Source organism: Boleophthalmus pectinirostris, unplaced genomic scaffold (assembly GCF_026225935.1).
Source record: "Boleophthalmus pectinirostris isolate CB_2022bp ecotype Guang Dong unplaced genomic scaffold, ASM2622593v1 HiC_scaffold_21, whole genome shotgun sequence".
NCBI classification, from domain to species: Eukaryota; Metazoa; Chordata; class Actinopteri; order Gobiiformes; family Gobiidae; genus Boleophthalmus; species Boleophthalmus pectinirostris.
Window position 1 is genome coordinate 2252878 of NW_026571175.1, and position 21701 is coordinate 2274578.

The 21701-nt window shown below is 39.4% G+C and overlaps 2 protein-coding genes across 2 annotated transcripts in view; one reads left to right on the top strand and one right to left on the bottom strand.

Annotated features, from left to right (window-relative positions):
- Positions 1-1128, bottom strand: part of LOC110162624 (gamma-enolase) — a 59879-nt gene extending 58751 nt beyond the window's left edge. The window contains exon 1 of the mRNA XM_055156936.1: positions 1097-1128. The gene's annotated coding sequence lies outside the window, so the exon portion shown is untranslated. The remainder of the gene's footprint in view (positions 1-1096) is intronic.
- xkr8.3 (XK related 8, tandem duplicate 3) lies at positions 756-14504 on the top strand. Its single transcript, XM_020927519.2, has 3 exons — positions 756-1360; positions 8072-8259; positions 10585-14504. Exons 1-3 carry the CDS (start codon positions 1029-1031, stop codon positions 11331-11333), a joined length of 1269 nt encoding a protein of 422 aa, XP_020783178.1. The 5' UTR covers positions 756-1028; the 3' UTR covers positions 11334-14504.
- The last annotated feature ends 7197 nt before the right edge of the window (positions 14505-21701 follow it).

Here is a 21701-nt window from a genome sequence, read left to right on the forward strand (position 1 = left end):
TGTCATATTCAACAGGTATTAACCCAAGCTAATTTTCAGAATAAGAACTGGGACATCCTTGTTTTGGATTGGTTGGTAATAACAAAATTGTGAAACAAGTGAGTAATTAAGGAAGACTCAGTCAGTAGTTATTTTAATAGATCCATGGGAAGACAGTTATGCACTCGGCAGTAATGTGAGTCACTATAGTCACATTTTCTTTGTGTTTTTTGTCATTTTCAAGCAGCTTTTCTCAGTTTTACCTAAACAAATAAGGGATCAGATTGGACAAAAATAGGGACACCTGGGACATTTCTTGTATAAAACTGGGAAAAGCACTGGTTTTGGATAAATCTGCTCGGACAGGGGACACAGGGCTCAAAACTGGGACTGTCCTGGGTAAATAGGAACGTCTGGTCACCCTACCCAAGCTACAAATTCAACTAAAAAAAACAACAGAAGTATGATAAAACCTTGAAAGTAATAGGCTTTCAGATACTATATTGTTACTATCATAATCCCACATGGAAGGCAAGAGGAAGGTTTTCCCATTAATAGCTGCGCCAAGAAATATCCAAAACGTAAATACCCAAATAATGAGCCTGCGCATTTCTGTTATTGATTAGATTCAAGGACTCAGTTAAAAATCTGCTTTTTAACTATACGTTTTATAACTTTTATCTGGATATCCTACAGCAAATCAAGTACTCAATCACAGCTCGAGGCGGAGTTAAACCCCTCCTCATTTCGAATCACACCACAAACGCACCCCGCCGCTTACGCTCACTACACTTCAGACCGCTTTATAGGAACAATTTAATAAGTTTCCTCACTAAGTTACAACAACGCTTACAATAACGGTTTTAACACAGGCTGGTGGGTTCATTCTTTATATCTGAGACAGTTTCACCAGCTTCAAATGGGTTGAAAAGAGAGAATTTAGCATTAGAAGCGGAATAACGGTGCTTAGATGCTAACATGGCTAACAGCAACAGGTTCGGGGATTGTGATGCTAGCGGCTAACGCGTTTATCACGGGAGTAAACAAACATGGAGTGTGCAAACCTGGCCAAATACTCGTGGGTGGACTTGGCCTTCTCTGTGATCGGAGTGTGTACCTTTCTGGTGGATTGGGGCTCGGATATCTGGGTGGCTACGGAGTTTTATTGCCGGGGGGACGTGCTGTGGTTCGCGGTGTTGGTGGGACTCATGGCGCTGTCCTCCGTGGTGGTCCAAATGTTCAGCTGGTTCTGGTTCCAGTACGACCGGGAGTTCAGCGGGCCCGGGGGAGACGCTCCGGCCGGGGGCAGCGTGCTGATGTTCGGGGACAGAGTCAAGTTATCCTGCCTGCTCCATGTGCTGCAGCTCGGATTCCTCTGCAGGTACAAGGGTCAAGGAAGTAGGGGTGTGCAAAAATATCGGAAAATCTATATATCGTATCGTTTAATGTGATGATACAGTATCGATAGCGTGGGCTACTGTATCGATATATCACCAAGAGTATTTTTACGTGTGTTTTACTGAATTATTTTGTTACAGAGCTACAGGTTTGTGGCTTGTGGAGTGAAAGGAAACTCATTTATGCAACACATTTGACATTTTCACTGTTTTGATGATTAAAATGTTTGTGTTTCATATGAACTTTGCACAAGAAGTGGTTTAACAAAGACTTTAGTATCACAGCCATGATTTAGACTTTATTTTTTATTGAACCGTATCGAATCGATTTTAAATATATCATATCAAATTGAAAGTGCACTGTATCGAGGTATGTATCGTATCGTGGCCTGTGTATCGAGGTATGTATCATATCGGCAACTTCTTAATGATACCCAGCCCTACAAGGAAGAGTTTAGTTTAGACCAGGGGTGGGCAATTATTTTAAATTTTTTTCCATGGGACCAAAAGAGAAACAAAATTTTATGAAGGGCCAAAATGCTTAACTCAGTTCTGCATAATATTATTTGTATTTCTTTATAAAAAGCAGTAAATAGTATTTTTTGACATTTTAACTGGTAAGACTTTATATTATGACTAAGCAATGAAAAAGTAAAAACACCTCTAAAATAACAGCAATTCAGCTTTAGTCCATGCATGAGAGTCAACCAAGGGTCGTATGTGGCCCAGAAGCTGGATTATGGTGACCAGATGTCCCTATTTTTCCGGGACAGTCCCAGTTTTGAGCCTGTGTCCCCTGTCCCAGCAGATTTATCCAAAACCATTGATTTGTCCAAGTTTTATACACTAAATGTCGCAGGTGTCCCTATATTGTCCTAACAGTACAGAGAGACATAATTGTCATATGTTTAAGTGCTTGATAATGACCAAAACACAAAGAAAATGTGACTATAAAAGACTCACATGTTTGTCATGAATGGTCTTTGCAGAACAATTTTCCTTAATTACGTACTTATTTCACAGTTTTATTATTACAAAAAAAAAAAAAAAAAAAAACAGGGATGTCCCAGTTCTTCTTTTTTTGGAAACTCTGGTCACCCTAGTTTAGTTACTACATATTTTTTCAAACTTAAAGGTCCTATACTAAAGTGTTTTGAGCTTTTAGCCCTGTTATAATATTGTTACCTCCTCGTAAACATACCTGGAGTTGTGCAAAGCTTTGGGATGCAGGAGTGCTGCTTGGATATACGAAAATGTGCTGAATTGTCCTTTTGGTGCTCTTCAGTGTAGGGACTAGTCTCAAATACAAAGTAGGAAAAAAACTGAGGATAACAGATAAAGTTCAAATCACGCCAATACGTTTCGGTCCTTTGGCCTTCATCATGCCTGATGAAGGCCTTTTTGAGTGCCTCAGTTTTTTTCCTACTTTATGCCTGGAGTTCTGTTTTTTTTCATTCATACAAGTTTATTATTAGTCTGTCTACATTTCCAAAGCTCAAAATGTTCCGTTCCACCTTATGATTTCATGAAGCAATAGTTTTCAAGTTAACAGCATTTACCTTTTACATTTTCTTCAGTAGAGATTATCCACCTATGTACCTTTCTCTTTCAAAATAATTGTAATGAAGGTGTATGGAGTTTAAAATATATTGGAGCGCTTCTTGTATTACCACATGACATCACAAGCTGAAACAGACAGTGTGAGAGAAAAACACAGTCTAAATATGCAGAGTCTTTGTGTGAAACGTGAATGAATGAAACCAAACAACTCCAGGTCTGTTTGTGATGAGGAAACATTATAACAGAGATCGGGAAGTAGGGTAATATGGGCCCTTTAATAACTGGGAACAGGAAATAAGGTTTGAGTAGTTTTTTTTTGTTCCAGTGAAAGTAATAGGAAGTTTAAGAATTGTTTAATTTTGCTTGTGTGTTTAATGAGGTTCTGGTTCTGTTATTATTTCATGTAATATCGGGAAAGACTCGAGTGATGTTTGGCCTGAGACAAGTTTTTTGTTTTGATGTTTATAATACTTAAAGTGTGTATGACAAAACAGACCTGGAGTTGTGTTTTGTTTCATTCACACATGTTTGAGTAATCCTGCATTTTTAGTCTATATCTCCAAAGCCCAAAATGCTATGTTACACCTTGTGATGTCATGAAGCGATTTCAAATTAAGCATTACCTTTTACCTTTTTAGTTCAGTAGAAGTGGGCAACTCCAAGGCAGAAATCATCCAAATGATTCTAGTGAAGGTGTATGGAGTTTAAAAACACAATGGAGCACTTTTTGTACTACCACATGACATCACAAGGTGGATCAGAGTGTTTGATTTGGTGGGATCAAACCTGTTGTAAATGTAAATGATAAATCAAGAGGCAATTTGTGAAGAAAAGTTGAAAAATATGTTGAAAATTACAGGACGTAGAGTTTTTTTAGGGAGTTTGTTTAAGAGTTCCATATTGATGATGTCACACTGGGAGAATTCAATACAATTTACAAAAAAGAAACAGTTTTTCTGATACTTTAAACATGATTTTAACAAAATAAATGTGTTTTTGATGCGGGGCAAGAGACAGATTTTCCAGATTTTCCTATTACACTGTTCTTTGCCAAGAAATATCCAAAAGGTAAAGTCATACATTTTGGATCTAATAATTTCTACGAGTGACTAGACCCAAGAACTCACTGTATTACAACACAAATCAGATTTTTAAGATTATACATTTTGCCTGCCTCCCCATCTGTATGAAATATTATTGGCCTATAGAATGTTGTGTTGTCATCTGAAACCCAGCAGTTCCCTAGTGTGATGTCATGATTACCAACCAGCAAGACAAATTGAAACTGAAAATATGGCCAAACTGGGAATTTTAGAAGCATAAAAAGGCACTACATGTGTTTATAATTGATACAGTTGTTCTTTTTCCCTTCGGGGTTGTGTCCAATTAGTCAGTATTGCCAATCTCCAACTACCAACTGATAATAAAACAGGATATAGAAGTACAAACCAACCTAAAGGTGCACTATGTATTTTCTTGGTTAGGTTTCTGTCACCTGCTTGTTTCTATGGAGATGGACAGAGACATTAAACACCTCTACCTTACATTTAATCAATTTCAAGTGGTTTTATAGCTCAAAAATACCTAAAAAAAACAGGTATTCTGACTGTGTGCAGGGTCGCCTCTCCACAGATCTGACCTAGAACTTGGTTTGGGTTGGTCTCCAATGAAGACAGAAATGTTTGATACCATAACATTCCAGAAAAAACATTAACATCCCTCCACGAAAAAGTGTAACAAAATATAAATGTACAAAATAAAAAAAGTGATTAAATAACGAAATCTCAAATAGGTAATTTGATTTTATTTTTTAGTTCATTTACATAAGATCCAGAGGAAATTATATTATACAAAATGAACTTCCCTGTAATGATTGTTTTTTCTTACCTAGATTATGGATTGAACCCTTTTCAGAATTGAAGTAGTGCATAAATATTTCATAACTGGGAAATGTTCGTGCTTATTCTGGCATTGATGTGTAACACAGCAAATGTTTGGTGCTTGAACACACAAAAAACAAGAACTCCTCCTGGCTGTGTTTGCATTGTAAATTTGTCTCTGCTCCTTTAGGGCACTGTTTCCAAAGAGATGACCTATTTTTTTAAAGTTCAAACTGTTTCTGACTAGTTTAAAAAGTAAACAAAAGTATCCGGGATAGATAAGGTTTGTTGCGTGACCATTCGTCATTGACTAACTCTTCCAAAACAACAGAAACAATTATATACATTTAGTGCAAGCTATTTCTGAATAAATTACATTTTGTCGCCAGTGTTGCCTTGATACTAAAATTTCAAACTCGATTTTGATACGGTCAGTGGTCCAGGTAGGCTCCACAGTGGGTGTTTTACTAGTCTATGTGCAGTGTTGTGGAGTAACAGATTACATGTACCGGAGTTACGTAATTAGAGTACAAATTATGAGTAACTGTTTTCAGTTACAGTTACTGTTTTAATGAGTGGTAATTGGATTACAGTTACTTGGTTGAAATAAATGGATTACACTGCGGTATTTTCCTGTTTTCACATTTTGTGCTATATCCCTTTTTTTTTTTTTTTTTTTTTTCTCGGTAATTCCACTCATTGCCGGACACTAAACCAGGACTAAACCAGGACTAAAGCAGGACTAAAGCAGGACTAAAGCAGGACTAAAGCAGGACTAAAGCAGGACTAAATCAGGTTTAAAACTGGATTTAACAGAACTAAACCAGGTCTAAACCAGGTCTAAACCAGGATTTAACAGGACTAAATCATTCTGCATTGGCCATGTCTCCTCCTCTTCTATCAATAATACTTTTAATACGGTTAAGTAAAGTCTGGATTTTTTATTTTCATTTAGCACATAAAACATCTTATGTGAACATCCTCATCTTTGCTTCTCTACAGCAAATCAAGTAATCTAAAGTATTCAGATTAAGTTACTCACTTTAAGTAATTTAATGGATTACGTTACAAACCACATTTTGGTGTATGTAATCTGTAATCTGTAGGGGATTACATTTTAAAAGTAACCCTCCCAACACTGTCTGTGTGCTCTTATACATTCTGAAAGCACATCGTCTTTGTCTCGACAGTTGAGGAAGTCTTTGTGTCTTGAGAAATTACAAAAATTCTCAGCTTCAGATTCCATCAAATCAAACCAGTAAAAGACAAACTTCTTTTCTCTTTCCCACACTTAAACTCAGAGGGTGAATAATAACAGCTGACAGCTCTGAGAGGCACTAAAGGTGTGCTGGAGTTTTGCATAAAGAACTAGACGATTTACTCAAAATCTCTAGAGTAATGGTCTAAGTCAGTTTTGAGCTGTTAGGGCATTTTTGAGTTTCCGACATAAACTATTTTGTATTTTTAAAAATGTTTACAAGAGGTGTAAGAAAAAAATCGATTCAGTGATATATCGTGATACTTCATTGCTCAATTCTTGAATCGAGTAAAAATGCATCTGAATTGATTTTTTTAAATAATGTTTTTCACTAAAATTCTTTTGTCACATTCACTGTTCTCATGATTTAAAAATGTTAGTAAATTATATTTCATACAAGGGATGGGCATGATTAGTCGATTAATCGATAATTGATCATTAAGAATTTCATCGATTACGTAAATTTTAATCGACAAACCGAATGTAGGTTGCTGTGCGTAGTGTGACTAAACAGGGGTCTTTACATGTGTCTCTCCACTCAGAAGGAGCGAGACACAAACAGTGGGTCAGTCTGCAACGTACCGAAGTGCATATGCGTATTTAACGATGATTTGTACAAGAAATTCCACACTTTCCATTCCGTTCGGGACAAGTGTGAGTCCATGTGCACAGTGTATAAAGCAGCACATATGTTTCGGTGTCCAGTGGGAAAAAGTTTTGCCAGGTGAGAGTCGCTCAATGTCGATGACGAGTCCCACGTCCCTCCCCCCGTACGGTGTCCTGGTTTTGACAAATGCAAATCTGGTCACACTAACCTGTATTCCACTGAGTCATGTCTTTTAATCTGACAGAAGTTGACCGCATCAGCGACACAAGAGCTGTAGTTTTATCTTCTCTTAGTTTATGTAAATTAGTGATGCGGTTTTAAGTTTTGTTTCTGTGAGAGTTGCACAAAACTGAATTAAACACATTATAATGTCAAACGGGCTGATGTGGTAAAGTTGAATTTATTTATGCAGATTAGGAGTGCATATAATAATAATGATGATCATTTTAATATAAAAACGTTAATGATTAATCGATAATCGATCGTTAATTCTCTCGACGATCGATTAAGAAAATTTCATCGAATGCCCTTCCCTATTTCATACAATTGTGTTCTCATGAAGATGTAGTTGAGTGTATTATTAGAACTAATTATTGATAAATTGCAACATATCATCCACTGTTTTAGTGTTGGACTATATCGTGATATATTGAATCGTGACATGGACATCATGATATGTATCGTATCATCAGACTTAAGGCAATGCACACCCCTAATGTTTCCAGGATTATTTTAGTTTCGATACATAGTTCAATGCCCACCTCTAAAGTGGCCTTCCCGTCTCACAGTAAAAAGGTCCAGAGTTTCATTCCTGGATCTTTAGTGGAGTCTTTCTAAGTGGACTTTGCATATTCTTCCTTTGACTGGCTGAGTAAACTTCAAGCTACAGAATGTAACTTTCTGAAGGTGGAAAGATAACTGCCTGATTCCATGGAAACAGAAAGTTAAAACCGATTTATCGTTGTCCGTAGATATATGTTTTATGCCATACAGGGAGATGTAAGACCGCTCACAGTAAGAATGCATGTGTTAATCTGTTCTTTGGGGAAAAAATGACTGTGTGGCTTTAAATTCCTCACCATTACCATCTGGACCAGAATCAACCAATCAGACTTTATTTATAAAGCTATTCATACAAAAAAAAAAAAAAAGTAACACATGTTTGTGCTTTACACTCATTAAAAAGTAATCCCACATTTCCTCTCACATGACCACTCTACACCCACAACTTCCCCACAAGTGCCCCACAAGTGCCCAACCCCGCAGAAAATCCCCACAACTGCCCAACCCCACAGAAAGTCCCCGCCTGTCCAGGAATCAAACCTGGACCCTCTTGCTGTGAGTGCCTCTGTGCTTACCCAAATCTAACCCTGAGCTGTGTTGTTTTTAGGCACTTCTGGGTGATCTGGCAGGGCTTCCGGGTGTGGTGGCGGAGGGAGGAGGGGTCAGATTACGCGGTGTATTTGACCCATGACCTCAGCATGCTGCGACTCATCGAGACGTTCTGTGAGAGCGCCCCCCAGCTGACACTCATGATATACGTCATGCTGCAGACCAACAAGGCCCGCACTGTGCAGTGTGAGTAAACATTCTAACATTTCTTTAATATCATGCTATTATAAAAGAATCACTCTTATGCTGCTTTCACAATCATGCCAAACGCCTTTAGTCGGACCCTCTGTATTTTAGGTCAGGTGCGCGAAAGTCATTCACACACAGTGGATTTTGCCCAAAGTTTACATTTTTTAACATTTTTTGAATGCTCAAACCTGCCTTGGAAACACTGGACCAGTCTACTGCCGTACTAAGGCAGAACACCGTAACATCATGTTTGGTCAATTTGGTCATTTTGTTTGTATTTGAGACCTCCTTTATCATGTGAATAAATATCCTGAAAGATATTGAGCTCAAAATTGCCCTTTGTCCCTCATTTGTCAGTTCATGTATTTTGTCAAAAATGAGGAGTCGTTCAAAGACAAAAAGGCAGAAACAGTGTATGTTTTGTTTGTGATTTAGTTCATAAATATATTTAATTTTAAAATCCAACCTCTCGCCTCCTTCATATTGTTCCAGCCTTGACACAGAGTCTTAAAACATTCAATAAATAAACCTTTGCATTCGGTTATACTTGAATGATCTTTAATATGAAAGTATTTATTGTATTTATTCAGACTGTACTGCAAAGTCACTTGTAAGTCAAACTGTTTGACTGTGTGAGTCTCTGCATGATCCTGATCAGAAATAAACAGGAAATCCAAAGCTCTTATAATGGATAGAAGTCTGGACAAAATCAAGCAAATAATGATCATGTCAGTTTCTGCCTTTGGCCTTTGCACGAAAACTTATTTTTGGCTCATGATCCAAAGGCAGAGAACAGGAACTGACAAATAAGGGTCAGAGGTCAATTTTGAGCTCATTTTCACATACAAATCTTTCTTCATTATATCAACTAGTTGTCAGATTTTGGGAGCCCTGCCTATTCTACTTTTGTCTGGACAAGACAGAAACTTTGAATTCATTGTTCTCAGTTTCACACTCTGGAGAGTTAAGCTCATTTGCCTTTGTATGGTAGTACTGCAGAGCTTTTTAAAGAGTGACAGAAGCTCATCTATGCATCATTTACTGTTTAAAGTGCTGCCTGGTGCAGTCATCCAGGATTCATTGAACTCTAGTTGTACTGTTTTGGAACATCCTGATTACAATATTTCCTGTTTTGTAACAGACACGTTAAACAGTTTGGGTGTTTCTACATGAAAGCATGTATGTTAAGAGACAAAACCAAAAAACTAAACATTTAGGCTACGTTCAGACTGCAGCCTGAAGTGACCCTATGTTCCTGTATCTGATCTTTTAATGACAGTCTGAACAACACAGATCTGATTTTTTCAAATGTGACCCAGGACACTTGGATATGTGCTCCTGAAACTGATACATATCTGATCTTTTGACATGTGACTTCAGTCTGAATGGTCAAAGTGCATTCATCCACCTACACGTTATCAACAAGCCACAAACGTCACTATTCTGCGCTGAAGTAGGCGAAAATTGTTAATGAACTCTGTGTCACTGAAGTGAAGCACATCACCACTCACCACTCTTGACTCCACATCCACACGTTCCTTTCAACGGACGTCACTGCTGCTGTCCCACAAAACACCACGGCCAAAAACCTCGTTCTTCTCCTTCTCAGTCTCCTCCTTAAAACAAGTAAGTTGTTCATGTTCTGGCTCCGGTACGAGAGGAACTTTAAAATCTCCAGGTGTTCAATGCTCGCGTCCATGTTTGGACAGCTTCTGTAAACACAGAGACGCTCGCTGCGGTTGACGTCGTCGTGTCTCCAGTGCACATGTGGGACACTTTTGGGCCGTTTAATGTTCACACTGGAGTCACATACAAGTCGCATTTAATTGGAAATGTGAACGACCTCGCAAAAACATCGGATTTCACAAAAAAATCCGACTTGAGCATTAATCCCTGCAGTCTGAATGTAGTCTTAGTTTTGGCTGTAGTGTCTCCACTTAGTAAGTAAAAACAAATCCCCATGCATGGATTAGTGATTAGTGTTAGAACGTATCTATTCATGACAACACAAACAACACTAAGATGAGTACTGTTGTGTGAATTCAATTGTTATAACTTCATCTCTCCCTCCTCCTTCCCTCTTTTGTCTTTTTCTATCACTCTTTCCCTCTCTCTCCAATATTTCTCTCTCTGCTGTGGGTTTCTGTCTTTCATTCCCTACACTTACCTCTTTCCTTATGCTTTCTCTCCTTTTCACTCTCTCCTCTCTGCCTACCCTTCTCTCTCCCCTCTCTTTGTCTCTCTGCCTCTGTCCTCCCTCCCTTCCACACTTCCCATCACTCTCCCTCCCTCCCTCCCTCCCTCTCTCTTGTGTCGTTGCAGTCGTGAGCATCGCCGCCTCCACCACGTCCATGGCCTGGATGGTCGTCGATTACCACCGCTCCCTCCGCTCCTTCGTCCCCGACAAAGCCAAACAAACCTGGTCTTCCTCTCTGGTCTACTTCCTGTGGAACCTCCTGCTCATCTCTCCGCGCGTCGCATCCCTCGCCCTCTTCTCCTCCGTCCTCTCCTCTTTCATCGCTCTGCATTTCGCTCTGTTATGGGTGGTTTTCGTGGCATGGGTTTGGAGACAGAAGACGGATTTCATGGACAGTCGCGCCGGAGAGTGGCTGTACCGCGCCACCGTCGGGCTCATCTGGTACTTCAGCTGGTTTAACGTCACGGAAGGAAGAACGCGAGGCAGAAGTGTCATTTACCACTCGTTCATCACCGTTGACTGCGTGATTCTTCTCACAACGTGGTGGCTTTACAGAGACCCCATCGAGAGCCAGTCGTATTCTCTGGGTTTGATCATCTCCCTCCCCCTCGTTTACATTTCCGGATTGCTGCTTAAAACTTTGTACTATTGCTGCTTCCATCCAAAGCTGTGGAGGCCTCCGCAGAGAGACCCAGGGCTCCCGAACGACTTGCCCGATTCAGAGGTGACGTTTCGGGACATGTCGGCGCAGGACAGAACCCTTTCTCAGCCGCTGGTCAATAAACGCATGGCTCTGCTAGCGAACAACTTTTACTCTGAGAGGAGAGAGCTGGAGAGGGCCACCACCAGGAAGAAAACTGAATCTCACATTTAGAGGCAGATGGGAAATAATGTCAACTGAAGGATCACATATCTGATACAGTTTTTGTTTTTTGTTGGTGCCAAATACTATACGTTTCATTTTATTCTAAGCTTTCATTTGACCATGAACATTTAAAGGTCTTATATTACACAAAATGGACTCTTGTGAACTATTAGCCACGTTAGAATGTTGTTACCTCCTCAAAAACAGAGCCAGAGTTGTGTTTTGATTCATTCACACATGTTTGAATAATTCTGGTTTATTAGTCTGTCCACATCTCCAAAGCTCAAAACGCTCTGTTCCACCTTGTGATGTAATGAAGTCGTTTTCAAGTTAAGTCAAGGTACTTTTTACCTTTTGTTCATTAGAGATTGGCAACAGAGTCCTGCATGGGTCCATGTTTGGAGACCCACACCCGCCCAGACCCACGCAGTACAGCACCACACCCGCCCATTAACCCTTGATTCTATATTAAAGTTAAATCTGTACCCGCTCGGATGTATTAAGATTCCTCCTGTTATCCTCCTGTGCCCGTGATGAATCACCGCTCGCAAACTTTACTTTTCTCTCGCCCATCATGCCGATGCTCCTCAAAGCAGGAATGCTGCTGGAGAAATTGCCCCGCTCGCTATTAAGTGACGTAGGCTGTAGCTTTAATATGTAGAGGACTGAACACACTGTAATTATTTATTTATTTGGTTTATTTAACAGGGACAGTGTACATTATTCAACATTTCTGTAAATGTACCAGAATTGGCCAGAGAGACTGTTTTTCATCTGTAGTCCCTGGACAGATGTAAACATGGTCATCCTAACAACACAACAATAAGAATTATACAAAAAAGTCTAATAATTACCACAATTTGTACATAATAGTTTAATATATATATATGTGTGTATAATATATATTTGATTCACCTGACCCGCCTGTGTGTAATCACTACTCACCCACATACCTGCCCGTAAAATTCCAGAAAACCCGCCCATTTCAGTAACTGTTTGCAGGTACCTGACCCAGTGCAGGACTCTGACAATTCCAGTTTTGAAATCATCCAGATGATTCTAGTGAAGGCGTCTGGACTTCAAAAACGAGTCATTTGGTAATACTTCCTGTATTAGCTTGTGACATCATAAAGTGGAATAGTGTTTTCTGTTTGAGAGAAGAACTCGGCGTAAATCTGCAGGGTTTGTGTGTTAAACGTGTGATTGAAACAAAACACAACTCCAACTGTGTGTGTGATGAGGAAACAACATTATATCAGATCAGAAAATGGCGTAATATGGACCCTTTAAAGTCCACGGGTCAGTCGGTTATAGAAGTGACCACACAAGACACAAGATCTTGGAGTTTCATATGCCAAACTCTTATTTATTTAACGGTTTTCATTTTATTATGAGCTTTTCATGAATATTTAATGTACATGGTTGATGACTATACAAGTTTCGGGAGATTCAAGAGGGAAATTTTAGCTCTACTTTAAAATGAAGTAATGTTATGAAAATGTGGTGAAGACAAAGTATAAAATCTTTACTTTGCACACCTAAAAAGTACTATTACTATTTTACACCAAGTCTAAGCAAGCAGTGTACAAACTGTAAACGATATATAAACGGTGTATTCAATATATAAACTCAAAACACATAAATCACATGGTATACATCTATTTCTGTTACAGCAGCTCCCTCATGTGGTGTTTTTGCATATTACATTACAGCTTTACCTCGTAGCCTTAAATCACTATAGCAGTACTTAGAAGTATTACAGTATACCTCAACAAGGGCTCACACTATTTTCATTTATATTTCAACGCATGCAAATATCGTTCGATGTTTTTTGGTTTATATTTTTAATCTGTTATTTTGTTGACAAGAATAAGCACAAACTTCAGCAAAAAAAATGTACTTTCATTCAACAACATTTTTATACTTTTAAAACCAGAAGCTATAATGGCCATTTTGATACATTTTTACGAAGTTTGGTCGAAAATGTTACAATCAAACATGGGGCATTTTTGGCTTTTAAAATCAGGGAGAGTTTTGCTGTTGTAAGACTTTGAATGTAGATAGATTTGAGTCTGTGGGTCTGAGTCTTGGACATCAGGGCTGCACAATATAAAGAACTTTTTACAATATTAATATGTGACTTGAATGCAGTGTTATCTGTTTTATTTGTTATACTACAGAGCACGTTAAATGTTTTGAGTAGAACCAACACTACAAAGACACGACAAAGACTGAAGCGATATGAAAACACCTCACTTGTTCTTGTGAATCTCTTTTTAAAGGGAACTTTGAAATAATTGGATGTGAAACAAAAGCAGAATAATAATAATCCATTGAAGTTGGATGGTTATTGTGTTTTCTGTAACTATGAAACCAGGATGAAACCAGGATTAAACTAGAACTAGACCAGGACTGGACGAGGACTAAACCAGGACTAGGCGAGGACTAAACCAGGACTAGACCAGGATTAAACCAGGACCACACCGGGACTAGATCAGCACTAGACCAGGACTAGACCTGGACCAGATCAGCACTAGACCAGGATTAGACCTGGACCAGATCAGGACTAGACCTGGACAAAACCAGGACTAAACCAAGACTAAACCCGGATTTGACCATGACTAAACCAGGACTAAACCACGACTAGACCAGGAATAAACCAGCACTAAACTAGGACTAAACTAAGACTAAACCAGGACTAAACTAGGATCATACCAGGACTAAACCAAGACAAAAGCAGGACTAAACCAAGACTAAACCAGGACTAAACCCGGATTTGACCATGACTAAAAAAGGACAAAACCAGCACTAAACCTGGATTTGACCAGGACTAAACTAGGACTAGGTCAGGACTATTGCATCACATTTTCAGTGTTTTGTGTTTGATTTTCAACACGTATTGATTGTTTGTTTTAGTCGAGTGCCTTTGTTTTACTCTGTGGACGGTGACTTTACATAGATCTTATGTAATATCTATATTTTAAAGCTGGCAATCTCTTGACCACCTGAAGATTTTACCAGAAGAATCCAAATTTAAACAAAATTGCTCAAAGATGTTGACTTTTCGGTTGTAATCATATTTTTTGTAAGTTATTTCAGCTGTTACAGTTATCACCATTTGGTTCTTGTTTTATTGACAAACAACTTTTTTCTTCAAACTCAAATAAAGCTGTCGACGTATTTCTGTTACATTCATTAATCCTGTGCTCGTTTATTAATGCAGAAAGATTATATGATTTATTTGAACAGGACTTTAAAGATGTACTACAGTATGTACTTTTCTGGTAGAAGTCTACTTTCTGTCTTCATTGAGATATTATTTTGCCTCGAATCTTCCAAAGTTTATTAAACTTCTCTCCATGGATACAAGCACTGATGGCACCAGGCCAAGTTATAGGTCAGATCTGTGGAGAGGGGACACAACTCACAGTAAGAATGCCTGTTTTTACAAGGTGGTTTTGAGCAATAAAAATATTTTCAGTAAATCAAAACAAACAAGAGAACAACAGCAGCTGTAGCCAGGTCAGGTCCAGAGGTGTGAAAGCTCCATTATGACTCTGAATGATTCTGCTAAGATGACCCACACTCAGTTCCCAGTTCAATAAGCCGAGCTAAACTAACAGAAACTGGAAGTAAGTCAGAGTAGTTTCAGTGTAGTTAGCTCCTCCCTGCAGACAGATATAAGACAGTGTCCAGCAGAGTCTGACCACAACTGAAGAAGCACACTGAAAAAACGGTCCAAGAGGGGTTGCTCAAATTGTCAAAACAAATTTGACAACAATAACATGACTTTTTTACATTTCTCTGTCCAGCATGTTTAAATCTTACAAAGGTCACTTGATTGTGGCCGATGTGAGACCTGCAGGTTTTAATCAGGTTGAGGAAACATGACTTTATTCTAATCTGTGGTGAGGCTCCTCCCTCTGGAATTCTCCTCGTAACAGGACACAGGACAGTTCCAGGAGCAGAGACACACAGTGTGGAGCAGGAGGATTATCAGAGCTGATCTGGAGGTGAGACTTTTCAAAGATGTTATATGTTTCTCTGGACTAGAATGTCGTCATTGTTAAAGCATGTTTGTGGTGTTTTATTTGAAATTAGAGTTAATGTCAGGACTGTTTCCATGAAACAAATAGTCTTTGACTGTCCATCTACAAGAGTGTGACAGTTGTACTAAAATTTGAATGTGTTTGTTCCAGGGTCGTCTACAAACAGTGACGTCCAGAGCTCTGCTGGAGCTGTGGGGAAGTTCATGAATGTTACAGCTGATGTTTCAGGAAAAAGGAAGATGTTTAATAACCAACAAAACACAGAGCACAGATGAACAAAGTAAGTAAACCAACTAAATTGATTTTAAAAGAATTTTTCAAAATGAACTTCCTATTGAAACTGTTATCGTACTTGTACAAGGTGATGTGGCACTAGGAGACTTTATACCAGATGCCCTCCCTGTTACTGTGTTTAGAGGAAGAAAAGCAGCACATGGTGAGTTTTGTTTCTGCAGATACACTTCTAATGTTCTTGTTCTTCTGTTCTGGTCCATTATTGTAGTAATAAGTGCTTTAAATGTATTTAAACATGTACAACAGAGTAGATGATCAGAATGTGATCATCATGTGTTATTCTGTGTCCACAGAGACCAGAGCTTCTTCACTGGAATAAATCTTCACACTGTCCAGCTCCAAACTGTGTGTCTCTGTACTTGTGTGTCTCTGTGTGTTTGATTCTGTTTAAGACAAAACAGAACTGTGGAAAACTAAAGACTGTTTTTGTATTATTTTACAGAATTAGATCAATTAAATTAAATTATACATACTTATACATTTCATGATAAGGTAACATCAGATAAATATGCTTATTCAGCAGGATTTGATCAAATTTCATCAACATGAAATAGTGACGTTCATGTTCTGAGAAAAATATGTCTAGAGGGAATCAAAAATAAGTTTCAAAGCCTAAACATTATTTTATTGCATGCAACCACTTTCCATAACTTTTTTACGCAAATCCAGCGACCTTTTTTTTCAGTGCAGCTTAGATGAGCTGAGAAACATACTCGACCAAATAAAATTTGTCCAGTTGATAAATTGAATTTCTCCTTTGCCATTTTTAATTGAGCAAATGATTAAGGTTAAGGTCCACTTCATTGTCCCTGTATGGAATTTTGTCTTCAGTGTCTCTGGGTTAAACCTGTTAGGAACAGTGGGACTCATCTCCAGATCTTGAGCTAGTCTTGGACCGGAGGATTTGACCTTTGACCTGGTTATGTGTTTTTGCAGTTTACATACAGCAGTTTGTAGAAGTATTAGATAGTATACCTCAACAAGGGCTCATTTTATTAAAAAAAAAAAAAAAAAAAGTAAATAAATAAATAAAATGTGAGCTGTTTTTGCTTTATATTTTGTGAGCTGTCCTTTGTCAACAGAAATAACTACACATTTCAGCTAAAATGTTCTAGTTTCATGTTGTTTTCATGTAATCATGTTCCTTGCATTTTTTTTTTTTCACCCAGGGCTAAAGGGCTGACCGGGGACCCATCTGCAGACCTCCACTCAGGATCCTGTCTGGAGGATAAGCTGACTCCTGCCTGTTTTTGGGTTTATTTTGGAGGAGTACTTAGAGGAAAGACCCAGGACCATAAAGACCACAAAAGACCTCACTACATCCAAAGAATCCAACCTAGAACCTACTCGTAATGAGGCGAGATAGTGCTGCCATTCATACACATGTAAAACTCAGTCAAAACATGCTGAGTTTTATGGCTGGTGGAAGAGGATATCAGTATTCTGATTCAGGATCAGTGGGCCTATGATACAAATCTTGCAGCTATGACATTTATGTGAGTTTGAATATCTTTTGGTGGCATCTAGTGGTAGAAATGCAAATATGCATGCAAATAGATTTATTATCTTCAGCCAAAATTCAAATAAAAGTGGAATAAGTGAAAATAAGTTAAAGAGTCATAATAAATAAAGAGCTATTCAAAAACGACTTATAACAGTAAACATTACATATGGGTCCAGTCAAGTGGTAACTTGGAGTTTGGATAACAAGATTAGGTTGTTTGACTCAGATTTTTTGACAATTCAAATGTCTCTTATTTTTCAGAAAATTTCTAGATGGAAAACTAAATTGAAATAAGTAAAGTATCAGAATGAAATAGGAAAGAGTTTAAACACTCAACCAACAGGGTACAAGTTGAAAACCTGTGATTGATTCTTTCACAGTTGTTGACAAAAAATTTTAAACACTCATAGTCACCCCCCCCCCCCCCCCCCCCCCCCCCCCCTTTGTAGAGGATGAGGTCTTCGGGGTGAGAGAGAAGGGGTCAAGAGAGCGGAGACAGACGGTGCTGTCAGGATAGACCTGGATAGAAAATGCTTCAGGGTAACTGAAGGTGTGGTTGAGCTGAGCTGTGGTTCACTGGAGAGGAGCAGCGGGAGGTTGAAGAGAACAGACAATTAAATAAAACAAATAGAACACTTTTAGTTGTCCACCATGAACGCACTTAAAAATAGTTGTGTGTAGAACTGTGCATTACTTAGGTTTTGCTGTTTAAGGAAATTGTTCAGTTGTTTCTCATAAGGGCCTTGTGTTCACTGTGTTGTGTAGCATTACACTGTTGGTAAAGGATGTCATGTGCCACACACACGGCACAGCCTGTGTGAACGCTGCTGCTCAGCAGAAGTGTGGGAAGGAGGCTGAAAAGTGTCCACACTACAGGCGTCAACTAGTTTTGGAATAATAGTTTTGGAATAAAGGCTGAATTGGGGTGCAGGGTCACGCTGACACTCTGAGTTTATCAGTGCTGAATCAAGACGGACGCACCGATAAAGCATGAATATCACTGACACATTTTGCAGTGTGGGACCAGATTTGAGTTTGAGTCTTCAGCACGGCAGTTCAAGTCTGTGCATTCACCTGCCTATCAGGATCCATGGACGGGTGGATTCTTGTAGGTGTATGAGTCCAGCCTTGAGCTCGTCATATGAATGAGTTCAAGTCTGTCGCGGGGGGCAGCAGTCTAAGCAGAGACTCCCCAGACACTTCCTCCAGATCCTCTGAGGGGACCCCAAGGCATTCCAGGAGGCATCTGAACCACCTCAGCTGCTCCTCTTGACGTGGAAGAGCAGCAGCTCTACTCCGAGCTCCTCCTGTTCTGTTACAGTTTTATAAGAAAAAATCATTTACAGAGAGACAATTGTGGAGAAAAATAGTCGGTAAAGACGAGTCTTCTCTTCATGGTTATGTGGACTCTGTGTAGCCCTGGTAGTTTTTCATTTGGAAAATTTTGAGTTGCCTTTCGCTCTTCACATTGCACTGGGCATCATACTCGCACCAGTGCTGGAAGAAGTACTCAGTCTAGTTACTTAAGTCAAAATACAGACACCGGACCACAAAAAAAAAAAAAAAAGTAAACTAGAAAAGCACTCAGAGAGCGCAGACCTCCGCCAAGGACTACCCCCATTTTTTTATATAAATTGCGATAAAATCAGTCTTCTGGATCAGATCCGGATCAGCCTTTGGAATATGAAAGAGGATCTCATTGTCCATCCCTGAGTCAAATTTCATGGGATTTGGTCAAAAATTAACCGAGATATTGAGAAACAAAATTTTTGAATTTGTTTTAATGCGTTGTTTCTGATTAAATCTAAAGGTGTAATGCCGGCCGCTCCTAAAGGGTGAAGTATAGTTCTGCGTCGAGGTCTGTGCACCGCGAAGTAATTCACTGCCAAAACGCTAGGGGGCGACGATATCTGTCCATTCATATATACGGTCTGAGTGTATGACCCGCAGACGTATAATCTCTGAAAAGTTGAACATGAACCATCTGTAACGCGACAAAAGAACAGACTCGTCATTAGTACAATGTGACTCTGTCACACGTACCAGGAGCTGTTTTATGAGGCTTTGTTTATGTAAGTTGCCATGTGGTTTCAAGTTTCGTTTCTGTAAAACAAACACATATGCACAAAGCGTCATTAAACACATTATTTCTCAATATATACTGAAAGAAAAGCCTACAGGAAATGTCTACAGAGCGGTGGTACAGAGGACCAATCACAGCTCTTATCATCTGCGTCGCTTCCCCTACTGTCTGCGTCGTTTTGACGCGTAGTTAGAAAATGTCGGAGGTGCACGTTGGTCAACGCAGACGATTTGACGCTGGACCATAAATTGGCCTTAACGCGCTCAGGGCCCCGATGTAGAGTACGCCTCTAAAAGCCAGGTAGAGGCTCTGGGTGATGCATGTTTGGGGGTGTTTACATTTTCTCATGAAGTGATTCCGTAGTTTCTTTTACCTGTAGTGGGAATGAAATTGCTATAGTGATCGGCTAGGGGTGTGTGCACTTTAAAACACCTAAAGTCCTAATAGTGAAGCCACGCACCGAAAAAAAAGTACTATAGCACCTTTTTTATGTATAAATAAATTTGCACTAGCATTTTGGTTCCTGAAACCTGGGATGCAACTATTTGAATTGGTTTGATTGATTTTCCTTTGTTGCACTATTAATAGTTTTTGTGTGATTTGGTTTGTGTCCCAGGTTTTAGTTCCCAAATTGTTGTGCGATTGTGTATCTTTTTTAAAAGAAAATGTGTAAAATGAGCTATTTTAATAGTAACTAAAATAAAGAACTGTATATTTTTCCACTTTAATGCCTTTGTCCTGTGTTTAAGCCAGACTTACCTGTGTTGTAAATAAATAAAAGTGGGGGGACCCCTTTTGAAGCCCCCTCTCTGCTACACACACATATCTCCTCATAGATATCCAAAAACATGATACCAATTTAGTCAGTTCAATTGAAGTTTATTTCTATAGCACATTTAAAATGACTTCAGCTGACCAAAGTGCTTCACGTACAAGTCAACAACATAGAAGAAACGGTTACATATACTGATTTACTACAATAAAAACACCAAGAAACCTGACTCGCTCATACTAAATACCAGGGAGAAGAGGAGAGTTTTCAGTCTGGTCTTAAACTGTGTTAGACTGAGAGGATCTGACAGCAAGAGGAAGGTTGTTCCACAGTCTGGGCGCTGCCACAGAAAAAGGCTCTGTCATCTCTTGTCTTGAGCTGAGTTTTGGAGGAGCAGCAGGAGCTGGTCGACTGATCCCTCAAATAGACTGCACCCATAGAGTGCAAACATTTGAAAATGATAACATTTTAAATTGCACCTGATATAAGATAGGGAGTCAGTGCAGGTCACACAGAACAGGTGTGATGTATTCACGTTTCCTAGTATTTATCAGCAGACGAGCTGCAGTGTTCTGGACGTGTTGTAGACTTGGGGTGGGACGTGGGTCTTGAGTGGCTCAAGACCCACCTTTTTAGCTTGGCTTTTGATTGAAATCTTATACTTTTACTTGTTTCTAGTGTGTATATTTTATTATATTTATTCATTTTAGGCATATTTTTAGGATTTCCAGTGTTTCCTCTGTAGGAGCCTCTGCATCAGGAGCAGGGGTCGGCTGTGGCCGCTTGGTCTGTCCCGTGGGCTCCTGGTGGAGGGTTGGTGTTTGGGCTTCATCTCTCCCCTGGCTCCTGTGGTGGTTCCTGTGGTGGTTCCTGGTGGTGGTGGTGAACGTCTCTCTGCTCCTGGTGTAGACGGCTCCTCTGATGGTGCTTTCTCAACTGGTTCACCTGGATTCAGCCTCACATCTTACTATGTGTCGTTTTATGTATTTTACTGTGTTTGTGTGTGTTTGTGTGTGCATGTTTGAGTTGTCTGGTTGTGTGGGATCGGGCAGGTGTGGGGGTTGGGTTGGTGGGTGGGTGGATAGAAATGTGGGATTGTTTAGTCACTGTAAAGCACTTTGTGATACAGTTTTATATGAAAAGCGCTTTTATAAATAAAGTTTGGTTTGATTTGTAAACGCTGCAGGAGCCCTGGTCTAACCCTACATACAAAGAATTACAATAGTCCAGATGTGATGTCAGGAAAGCATGGATCGCTTTTTGGAACTCTGCCGTGGGAGGTCGGGCTTTAGTTTAGTGAGGAGCCTTAACTGAAAGAAGCTGGACTTAATCACAGAGTGAATGTGATTGTCCAGCTTGAACATGGAATCCAGTCACTCCAAGATTCTTCACTGCAGGAGACAATAGGAGGACAGGGGTAGTCAGTTAATACCCCTTAGAAAAAAATACCCCCACTTTAAATTAGTTTCCTAGCTACAGTTGGTTACACCCTTATCGTCAGAAGGCCCACACTGGTGTGTGAATGTGTGTGTGAATGGGTGAGTGGTTCCCTGTTGTAAAGCGCTTTGAGTGCCTTGAAGATGGAAAAGCGCTATAGCAAAATGTGACCTTTTACCATTTTACCAAGGCCCTGTAGTGAGAAGGTCCACTAGTCAGAAAATCATTCCCTCTTCTA